General features: G+C 41.8%; 1 protein-coding gene across 1 annotated transcript in view; it reads left to right on the top strand.

The window, feature by feature from the left end:
- Window positions 1-2691: 2691 nt before the first annotated feature.
- The window catches only part of PLEKHG4B (pleckstrin homology and RhoGEF domain containing G4B), a gene marked incomplete at its 5' end in the record, with an annotated part of 50809 nt that continues 41639 nt past the window's right edge, over window positions 2692-11861 (top strand). Inside the window, 1 exon segment of the mRNA XM_070246296.1 lies at window positions 2692-2889. Within this exon segment, the coding sequence (XP_070102397.1) occupies window positions 2692-2889 (198 nt within the window).

The following is an 11861-nucleotide window of genomic DNA, read 5'->3' as shown; positions in this document are numbered from 1 at the left end:
ACCTGGCCCTCATATGCACACTGGCCCTTAGAGACTCACTGGCCCTCACGTACACACCCAACCCTTGTACAAACCTGTTCAGCCCAGCAAACATCAGGGAAGGAAATGCTAAACAGAGTAAATGTTCCAGACGATTGAACTTTACTCTTTAAGACACCAAAACAGTGTTCTTTTTTAAGCGTTTCTTATGGAAATATTTCTAAAATGTACTGTACACTTTCCTGTTTTCTTAAGCTGAGTTTAATGTATTCAAGGTAATTTGATTTTGCTGGAATGTAATGGTTTCTGCTCTCAGGCTTCCTCACATCTGCTTCTCCCTCTTATGATTTGTGTGTCCTGGACACGCTCAGTCAGTAGAGTTGAGTCGGCCTGTGCAGAGCACACGCTGCAGCACTCCAGCCTGGATGGCCCTCAGGCCACGGGTTTGTTGATATCTGTTCTGAGGTGCAGACTCTCAACGTCCACCTCCAGTCGTGTAACCTGGCTCATTCATCAGAGCCCCTCCCCAAGAGCAAGAACAAGCACCACCCACAGATGATTGGGGAGCTCCCCTGGCAGCAGCTCTGGGGACGGCCTCATGTCTCTGTCTCTCCCTTGTCATGAAGTGCCCAGAGCGCAGGTGACAGCCAGGAAGGGGCTGCATGGGGGCCCCGCATGTGGTCACGCAGGGGTGCGTTGGCATCTGAGAGGCTGTAGCAGTTGTTTCACTTGGCTTACCCAAGGCTTCCTCAACTTACCTGACCTGGGAAGTGGCCTCCCGGCCGGCAGACAACTTCTCTTGGGCAGCTCTTCCCTAGACCAGGCTCTGAGTGGAGAGGGCTGCACAGGGAGTGGGAGTTGGTGGAAAGGTGCCCCCCAAGCTGAGTGTGGGGGCCAGATCCAGTCATGATGGAATCGAAGGGCAGAGAAGGGACCAGGGAGGCCGTGGCTGCCCTGTGAGTGACCAGAGCTGTCTCTAGGACCTCAGTGAGCATCAGCCCCTCTCCTCCTCATGTTGGGCAGTTTTCAGAAGATGAACCAGTGAAGCAGAGGCCAGGAGACTCGACGGGAGCTTGCTGACCACAGCTGGACAAGGGAAGTCCTGCCTTGTGGGTCTGCAGGAGGAATGGGCCTGGATTTGGGCATCGGAGCAGCTGGAGGCCATCTCTTCCTGGGAAATCCAAAATAGGTCGTGAAAGACGTGTCCCCTAGGATTGCATTCCACTTCCTTCCTGCCAGGCTCACAGTTAAGCGTTTGCTTCAAATCTCTATAAGGATGTCACAGCGTGTCTGGCCCCTGGAGGGTGAGTCATGCCCCTGGCTCAAGACCAGCTCCATTCATTCTCATGTACTGGATGTTTGCTTCTGACTCGGGTGTGGTTTGAGTTTTTGGAAATCAAACCACATTGGCATTTTCTGGACAAAATCAGTATTTAGATAATTCCCATCAAGAAGTGAGTGGCCCTGCCTGGCAGGAAAGAGCCAGGTATGTGGAGCGAGGAGAGCAGACAGACATAGGAGGCCCCTGTGGGGCATGGGAGCTCCAGGTGTCTGACCTGCTGCCTCACCACACGACACGGAGATGGGAGCCAAGCTGGCTCAGGTCTTCCTCGAGTCACTGGTTTCCAGACACTGAAGTGACACTGCAGCACACACCTCCCCAGCACTGCGCAGCCTGGCCCTCAGACAGGACACATGGCCTCTCTCCAGGTCCTTATGCACTTCAGGCCCAGAGGATTGGCTTTTGTATTTCAATTTCCTTAGGAAACTATCTGTATGATTAGCTGTTCAGAGTCGTCTCAGATGTAACCATTGTCCATTTAAAAATCCATGTCCCAATTTTTACCTCTTTGGCTTTTAACTGTTATTTGTAGCCTTGTGTTTCTTTTCCAAACAAATGAACCTTATGGTATTTGCCCAGGATATGTTACATCTAAAAATAGCATTAAACATTTTTTAAACTAAAAGCATTCCATCTTTTCATAAAAGTATATTGCACCAAAAATGTAAAAGGGAAATCAGGTATCAATGATACTATTTGAAGAATAACTGAATTGGCACAATTCTGTGATTTTGATGAAGGATGCCCTATTAGTTTCTATTTAAATTTTTAAAAAATAATCCATACAATTAAAATGTATTTGCTGTGGATGATCTCCTTTTCCAAGTGTAAAATGGCGCATGGACCAGCTCTGTCCTCCCGCAGGGCCCCCCCCATTCCCTGTACAGAACTGGGAGTGCCAGGGTGAGGGTTAGGGAAGGGGAAGGCCTCCTGAGAAACTCCCCACGCTCCATGGAAGACCCTAAAATGCAGCATTTAAGGTGCACGTTTCAGAATTTGATGAATGGAACTTATGCCAAATCTAAACTCAGTTGTCCCTCATGTGACATAAGTGACAACCCTCACTTACCAGGTGTTATTTAGGGTTCCCTCGTAGGCACAGGTGTCAGGTCTGCCTAATGCAGGAACGAGCTCTCCCTCAGTCTGCTTCTCTGTGTGATGACGCAAAGGACCAGCACATCATCCCCAACAGGAACTCCTCGCTATGCTGAGGGTTTGCCTGCACCTTCCCTATTTTACTAAGATGACTCACATACCTGGACATAAGACAGGGGGCTTCAAAGTGGACCCTTGAGTGCCAGCCAGTGAAAGTGTCCTGTGTGCCTGATGAATTGACATCTTAAATTTCCAGATCTTCTCTTCCATTTCAGGATCTGGAATCCCATGACACTTATATCCAGAACACACTCTCTGCCCTCTACCCACCTTTTGAGGCCACAGCAGCCACAGTACTCTGGCAGCTGTTCAGCATGGCTGAGAGGCTCCACGGAGGGGACGGGCTGCACTGCCTCACTGATTTCCTCATCCCCGCCGAGAGGGCCCCGCAGCACCTGCAGCAGGAAGCTTGTGTGAGTACCTCCTTTCAGGAGATAGAACCTGTGTAGGGACCTCACTCAGAGCCTGTGTGAGATACTGCCCTCAGGGAACAGAGCCCATGTGAGACCCTCCCCTCAGGGGACACAGCCTGTGTGAGACCCTCCCCTCAGGGAGAGAGAGGGAAAATGTTACCTGGTACCTTGAACTGAGTAAGTATAATTTTAGATTTGACAAATACGCCAGTGAAATAGGCAAAGGAGTGCATGCCTCTGAATTTGAAATTAAACTAGTAATTAAAACAAATATAAAACCAGTGAGCATTGGGTAATTTTTTTGAAAGAAAGCTGTGAGGCTATGATAAAATAAAAATAAATTATAACCTCTGCCATTATTTTATAGAGTTTAGACACATAATGGATATATCTTGCCACTTCTTTCCATTTTGTTGGTCCATATAGGCACTGGCTCAGCTCCTTCCCTCTGGCTTCTGGCTCCTGCTTTCCCTCATGCCAAATGATTGCTGAAATAAGGCCTTTTGTCCCAGAAATGGGGCTTCTCGGGACTGCCAGGGAGTGTAGAAGTTGTTCTGTCTGCAGACATCCACCTGGTTCCCTCCACTGAGTTTGAATGAAGGAATTAGGTCACCCTCCTGAGTAATCATCTCAAAGCCAACTTACCGGATCAGTTCCTACACATACAAATAAACCCTGCTTAATGAATTTCTTGTGTTTAGTTTTGGGATATTTTTATTATACGTTATTTTTGAAGCAAAGTTAAAACTAATTATAGTCAAGTTGTGGGTATATTGCAGTGAGCCACTGGAAACATTCATGGCTAATTCTTAAGAAGGAGCACCTTACTAATCAGCACCTTCTATCACTCCACTGATATTGAATTAGGGCTTAAAAAAAACTACCACTGGGATACTTTGAATTATTAAATTCTTTGAAGGTCTTTTAGCTAGAATGATCGTGGTAGAAATGACCGAAGATGTCCCAGATTTTATTCTTTGTATGAAGTAGTCTACCCAGAGGACATTTTCCTTTGTGATTACGTGTCTTTTGTACATTTAAAGAACGCTGATTGACATAGGAAAGAAGCAAAGAAAGGTCCTCATCAGGAGAGAGAAACAGCAGCACAGGGAACCAATCTGCTCTAAGTCGGATCTCAAAATACCCGTTTCCTTTCAAAGTGTTTCTTGGAAAGCTATTCTGATCTAATATTTTGCCTTCTTTCTTCTATTAAGTTTCTTTTTCCTTCCATTTTAACCATGAGTCATCCCCCTTCCCACTACAAAATTGCTTATCTTCTGAGAAAGCCAAATGAATAATATTACTCTTTAATATGGATACATATTTATGAGTATTTAATTTGATAAGCACAAAGAGAAATTTAGGGACAGTCTTACTATTTGCATATTTATATTTCTTTTTACTTTTTAATAAAATAAAACTTGATCATGTATGACATAGGAGAAAATGAACTTATCTTGAGAGCTATGAATATAAACATATTTTAGTTAATATAAATTTAATGAAGTTTTTATTCATTTAATCACTATTGTAGAAGTATATGGTTTGGAGATCATTATTAATCATATTAATTTTAAGATAAATTGTCATGTTAAGTTAAAATTTCAACCACCACCGTTCACCCATCCCTCCACAGATACAAGAAGAGCTTAAAATCACTCATTGGCTTATTTGTAACTTTGTTTCATCACAGTTTGTGTCTGAAAATGTCTGGAGAAGTTTAAAGAAAGTAATCACCAAAGATATAAAAATAAAATGTTTCTACAAAGCAGGGAAAGCAGGGGGAAGGGGATGAAATAAAGAGTGAAATCAAATGGAATCAGAAAGAGGGGAGTAAAGGGAACACAGACACGAAAAAGAAAAAGCACGACATATAGAATAACAGTTACTAAAAATGGTAGACCAGCCAAATTCTAACCAAAGGATAACTGGTGTAGCAATGTTCATAACATACTAAATACAGTAAAGAACAAAATGCATTGTTAGAGCTAAAGAGGATCATTCAATAAGAAAACCAGTAATAACCAGGAACACATAACAATCTGTAGCACCTAACAACAACAGAGCCTGAAAATGTTTAAAACATAGAGTAATTCATAACTAGAGTGGGAGATTTTACCTCTCTCCAATGCAAACAGGATAAGCAGACCACTTCTTACTTAGGATATACGTCTGAACACGTGATATCTCTCCTCCACTAAAGGACGTGCATAGAGTCCTTTTAGAATACAACAATTTTAGAATACACATCTTTCTCAAGCACACATGGCGCACTGTCCAAAATTTGATAAAATTCTGGTCAAATTTTACAATTAGAGGATATACATTTATCTCAAAAATGTATACAATCAGAGAATGTTAGAGAACATACATTCTTCTTAAGTGTATGTGTATGTGCACAGAGTTTATTGACACCCCACCTTCCAAGGAAACTGGGCCTGGGCCCCACACAAAGAGATGTGTCTGGGCTCGGGGCCAAAATTGGCCACTTTGGCCTTGACTCTAAGGCACAAGTTACAAAAAATATGTCCTGCATCATGTTCCTTGTCTGGGCTGGCCACCCCGATGGGCACATGACAGGACTTTAGAAACATCCCATCTGTGGGAACAAAAAAGATAAAAACACCACATCCGTGGGAACAAGAAGAAATAACTCAAAGTATCCAAATGTCTGAAACCCTGAGTCAGAACCCAGAGAAACCTTAGGATAAAAGGGAGTCACAGGCATAGAATAATTGGAAGTCTTGCTGAGGAAAGGACGCTTTGCCTCAAACCCGGACAATCAGCACTCCCACCCGCCGTACAAACTATTGGGACTTCCCCAGCTGACGGTGGTGTGGATGTTGTAAGTACTGATTTGTTGTTCCCCTTTATCCCTGCTCCTTGTTCTGTTTCCCTTTATCAATAAACTTTGATTGCTTAAACAACCAAGTAGCCTTGGCAGTACTTGTCATTCCTTGCCCATTGCAGCTGTGGGCAACAGTACATTTATCAAAATTGACAAAAATTGACCATTAGCCATAAAGTGTAAACAAATACCAAAGAATTGATATCTAAAGACTGCAATGCAATAAAACTAGAAATCAATTTTAAAAAACCTTGTATTTTGAAAATTGCAAATGTACATCTAAATAGAGAAGGGGTCATGCAGAGAACCATAAAGGAAATTGGCAAAACATTTAGAGCTGATGAACGGGTGAGTCCTATTTCCAGTTAGGATGGAGAAGGGTATAAAAGACCTCTACATTTGCCAAAACAACAAGAAATTCCTAGATAAACCAAAACAATTACACTTTCCTTTAAAGCCATCCAAGAGCTGTGGATACAGAAAGATCTAAAGAACTAAACTATGATGAAACAATGCCTTCCTGAGGGAGCAAAGAACAGAAGACACTTTCATACCTGGGGCCAGTCACTGACGTTGTGGAGAGGATGGATGGAGGAGCAAGCTGCCAGAGAAGGACCATCTATGCTCAGATAAGGAGAAATTGAATTCAAGAAACTTCAGGGCTGACTTATCAGATTAGAATGTGAAAGAGCCTTGAATGTGAAGATAATCTTCTCTACTAATCCTAAGCAATTGTCTTATGGGGAATTCTGCTGAGTAAGTGGAGACTGGGAGGTGGAGACAGAAAGCAAAAGATCTCAAAATCTTATAGTCACACAGTTTCAAAGTGTCATGAGCTCCAACTCTCATGGTCTCGTGGTCTCACAGTCATAAAACTTTAGTCTCATAGTTTCAACATCTCTCAGTTTCAAAGTCCGGCAGTGATTGGTACCAGGCTCCCCTGGATGGAGAGTTGTGAACTCACCATCAAAGCATTTAAAACCAGAGGTAAACTGAAATTAACCAAAACTGAACCAAACCCCACCCAATTCAAATTTTATAAGATATCTCAAGTGGCCAAGATAGTCAGGGGCTGAGCTGGAAAGTGGTGAGATATCTCCCTGGACTCTTGGAGCTTGAATTCTAAGGCTCTGATAGAGCTTAAGTCACAACTCACCCCAACCAGCTCTATTTCTAAATGCATTAAACTGATAAACAACTCATCCTAGCTGCCTAACAGAGGAAAGAGCATTTCCTCCTTAAAAGAAAAAAAAGAATTATCCACTTGAGACAAAACTCTGGCATGAAATTTAAAAATTGTGAGATGTGCAAAGGGACTAGATTATCAACCATAAACATGAGAAAAATTTGTCCATAGAAATAGACTCATAGACTACCCAGGTTTGGAGTTATCAGGCAAAGACTTTAAAAACTATGATAAACATATGGATGAAATAGACGAAGAGATAGAGAATGTCAGAAAAGATTTGAAAACTATAAAAAAAGAACAAAATGGAAATCTTTGGGATTAATGTAGTTTGGACACAACAAAAGAAAGGATACATGAATTTGAAGACATGCCAAAAGAAATCAAGAAAACGGAAGCACAGAGAGAAAAGAGAGTAGGGGGAAAATAAGCAAAGCCTCCAAACCTGTGGGAGTGTTGAGCAGTTAAACATATGCCTAATTGGATTTCCAGAAGAAGAGGAGTGAGAAAATAGGGCAGAAGACATATTTGAAGAAATACTATTGGAAATTTTTCTAATTTGTTAAAAACAGCAACCCATAGACCCAGGAAGCTCATCAAACTCAGAACAGAATAAATGAAAACAAAATAACAGACACATTGTAATTAAAATGCTGAAAACCAGTCATAAAGAGAAAATCTTAAAAGCTAACAGAGAAAAAAGGCACTTTACACACAGAGGCAGCAGTAAGAATGACGGGTGACCCTTCTTCAGAAGCATTGGACTTCAGGAGACGATGGAAAAACATCTCTAAAATATTTTTAAAAATCAAATGAAAATTCTATATCCAGCAAAAATATCTTTCAAACATAAAGATGAAATAATGGCATTTTCAGGTAAGCACAAGAATAGGCTAGCAGAGGTGTGACACAAGAAATGCTAAAAGGAGGTCTTTGGGCTGAGGGAGATGGCACCAGGTAGACGCTCAGACCTGCAGTTAGGGGTGAAGAGCATGAGGAAGGCTGAGTGTGGAGTCAGCACGAATTTATTTTAAAAAATATCGACTGATTAAAACAACATATTGTGGGGTTTATAAGGAATGTAGAAATCAAATATATGACCACAAAGTGTAGGAGGAAGTAAGTTGACTTATACCGCTGTAAGAGTCTTACATCGTTTTAAATAATAAAATATTACTTGAAGGCACACCACGGTGAGTTAAAGATGCATGTTGTCATCTTGAGAGCAACCACTAGAAATAACTGAAAGTTCGAAGAGGAGGTCAATGGAATCCAAAAATTAGGAGAGGAGATAAAAGGAAGAATAAAGGAACAAGAAAGAAATAAGAGGACAAATAGAAATTACAGGCCAAGGTGATAGATTTAGTCTGTGTCAATAATTATATTAAATGTGGTTGAATGAACTAAGCATTCCAAGTAAAAGGAGAGATTATCAGACTGGAAAAAAGGAAGACCAGCTCGTTACTGGTTATAAGAAATGTTCTTTATGTATAAAGACACACAAAGGGTGAAAGTAAAAGAACGGAAAAAGACACACCACTTAGCAGAAGAAAGTTATGTGATGATCTCAATATCAGACAAGTTAGATTTCAGACAGTATCTCCAGAGACAAACAGGGACAGGACGTTTCCTCATGATGAAAGGCCAGGTTATCAGCAAAGTACCTAATAATTGAACTTCAAAATACAAAAAGCCAGATGACAACACTAAATGGAGGTTTTCATGCTCCTCTCTCAGCAATTGATAGAACAATTAGTCAAAAAAAAAAAATCACTAAGGTGGGGCCAGCCCAGTGGCACAACAGTTAAGTTCTCACACTCTGCTTCAGCAGCCAGGAGTTTGCTGGTTCGGATCCCAAGTGCAGACCTACGCACTGCTTATCAAACCATGCTGTGGAGGCGTCCCACATATAAAATAGAGGAAGATGGGCACAGATGTTAGCTCAGGGACAATCTTCCTCAGCAAAAAGAGGAGGATTGGCAGTAGATGTTAGCTCAGGGCTAATCTTGCTCAAAAAAAAAAAAACCAGTAAGGACGTAAAAGGTCTGAGCAACACTATTAACAAACTGGCATTTGATATTTATAGAACATTACATCCAACAAATACAGAATACACACTCTTTTCCAGTGTTCATGAAACACTTTTCAAGATAGACTACATGCTATAGGTCATCAAAAAATAAAGTTTCAATTTCAAAGGACAGAAGTCATACAGAGTATTTTTTCTAACTAAAGGATATTAAATCAGAATTAAATAACAAAAAAAGATAACTACAAACTCCTAAAATATTTGGAAATTAAGTAGAATTTCTAAGTAACCCATGGTTAAAAAAATCACAAGGAAAATTATTGGAACTGAATCATAACGAAAACACAACATGTAGAATTTTTTACATACAGCTAAAGCAATGCTTAGAGTGTAATAAATAGTTTTAGAGTGGGGGAAGTCTAATATTAATTATCTAAATTTCCAACTCAAGAAGATAGGAAAAGAAGAGCTAATTAAATCCAATTTCATTGAAACCTAAACTGATTAAACATGAGTGCAAGATAAAGAGGATAGCTTTTTCTGGGAAAATAAAGTTGAATTTCTGAAAGGACTCACTCAAAGTCACACAAAAAAGTATTGTCCTTTTAGGTATGAGTACCATAACTGAAAAAACTGGGATATTTGGGGGGGAAATCCAGACGAATCCTTAGATTCATAGTCCTTCCCTAATGTCTTAAATTCTTATCTTAAATTCCTTCCCGAATGCCTTAAGTTCTTGCTCCAGAGCACAGGTACTGGAAGGCGGAGCGGTCTGGGTTTGGTCAACCCAAGGAAGGCAGGAGAACCCTCCCAATCAGCAGAAAAAAGCTCGGCCTCCTGTGCCCATTAGAGTCCCATCCAAGAGACAGAAAACACACAGAAATGTGGTCAGGGAGCTTAACGTAGAGAGCTAGTAACCAGAAACACAGGATTAACTATAGAGGGACAGCTACAGAGAATCCCTGGGGTGGAGGAGGAGCTCCCAGGGAACAAACCTCAACCCTCCCCCGCTCCCCGGACCAGGATAGTGGTGTGTGGATGTGTATTTACATATTTAAAGCACAAATAAAACGTTTGGAGTATGTATGACCATTGTTTTAGTGCTGCCCTGCTTTACCAAACCAACTACCAGTCCTGATCACTCGGGGCTGGAGGAAGCTTAGAATGGTGCAGTGGCACTGAAGATCACTGGGCGCATTTCCAGAATGTGACGAGCAGTCACTCAACACTCTGCAGGTCACTCAGGAAAATGTCTGTGAGGACGTCCCCCCCCAACCCCCAAAACCAGATTAAATCCAGGTGAGTTAGAGTTAAATGCAAACAGAGAGAGAGAGGCAGAGAGTGAGTAGAAACCTGCTCTCCAAGGGGAAAGGACTGACTTCTCCCTCAAGCCAAGAGTGACATCACCAAGAGAAGGAAACTGAGAGATTGATGGCAGAAACATCTAGAAAATGTGTGCTTTAAAAGCACCAGAAGCAAAAGTAAAAGCCAAATAAAAGCTATTTGTGCGGCTGGCCCGGTGGCGCAGCAGTTAAATTTGCATGTTCCGCTTCAGTTGCCCGAGGTTCACCAGTTCAGATCCCAGGTACAGACCTACGCTTGTCAAGCCATGCTGTGGCAGGCGTCCCACATATAAAGTAGAGGAAGATGGGCACGGATGTTAGCTCAGGACCAGTCTTCCTCAGCAAAAAAAGAGGAGGATTGGCAGCAGATGTTAGCTCAGAGCTAATCTTCCTCAAAAAATAAAATAAAAATGAAAAAAAAAAAGCTATTTCTTACGTCATGTCTGCGGAGAACTCATAGAAATAGGTAAAACACTGAGAGTCCAATAGAAAAGTTGGCAAAGCCCCGAAGAGAGAATTTGCAGAAGAGACGCTATAATTCAGGGGAGCTCCGGGACATCCGACCGCCTGGGGATCAGAGAAACACAAAGTAAGCGACAAGACACAGCTTTGCTTACTAATGAGCTGAAAAATGCAGAGCTCAACATTCAGAGCAGAGAGAATTCAGTGAGACAGACAAGCTGATGCTCCTCATGGTCGTGGAAGTTGGAATGACCTCTCTGGAGAGTGATTGTAATGTAGATGGAGACTCTTTAAATTGTCAAGAACAGTTTGAATCAGAAATTGTAGCCCACAGCAAGTGATCTAAAGTGCAGGTCCACATTTATGCCCAATAATACGTGTTGCAATATTACACTAGGAAAAGATGGAAATAAATATTAGAGGGATGGTTAAATTAATAATGTATAAATATGGACGTTATGCACAGATTAAAATTGTCTTTAAAGAAGTTTCAAAAAAGTACATGAGGAAATTATCATGATATAATATTAGGGCAAAAATAGGGTGTAAGTTTGTTTTATATCAGTTTTCTTAACATCCATTTTTTAAAGACTGACAAGAGGACATGCAGAAATGTTAATGTGCTTGTGCTGCTAGGCCCGTGAGTATGGATATGAGGTGTCCTGCTTTTCTACTTTTATAACTTTAGAAATATTCCATAATTAGTAAAATCAGAAAAGAAACCTTCAAAAGTCAGAGATAAAAGAAAAACTATGTTCTAGTCTATGTGGCTTTACCTTACGAGGTCCCTGGTGTAGAATGCTCAGCCCCAGCTGGAACACATGGAACTGACAAGGCCATAGGTGCCTGGAGTTGCATGAGGCAGCCAGACTCCATGCACAGAGCTAGGGCCAAGGGCGTGCTGAAGAAGATCTTGTGGCCTGACCACTGCACGGTCGCCATGGGGGAAGCTGGTCAGCCTGCAAATACGTTCAGGTGCCTGGTGCCTGGTGCCTGGTGTGGGTTGTTGAGTGGACACGTGAAGAGGGAACTCCTCCCTCAGTGTGCAGTCAGGCCCTAGGAAGGCCACCTGTCCCCTTGCCCAGGACCACCTGAGAGTGAAGA

Source organism: Equus caballus, chromosome 21, assembly GCF_041296265.1.
Source record: "Equus caballus isolate H_3958 breed thoroughbred chromosome 21, TB-T2T, whole genome shotgun sequence".
NCBI classification, from domain to species: domain Eukaryota; kingdom Metazoa; phylum Chordata; class Mammalia; order Perissodactyla; family Equidae; genus Equus; species Equus caballus.
This window is presented reverse-complemented; position numbering and strand designations above follow the sequence as displayed.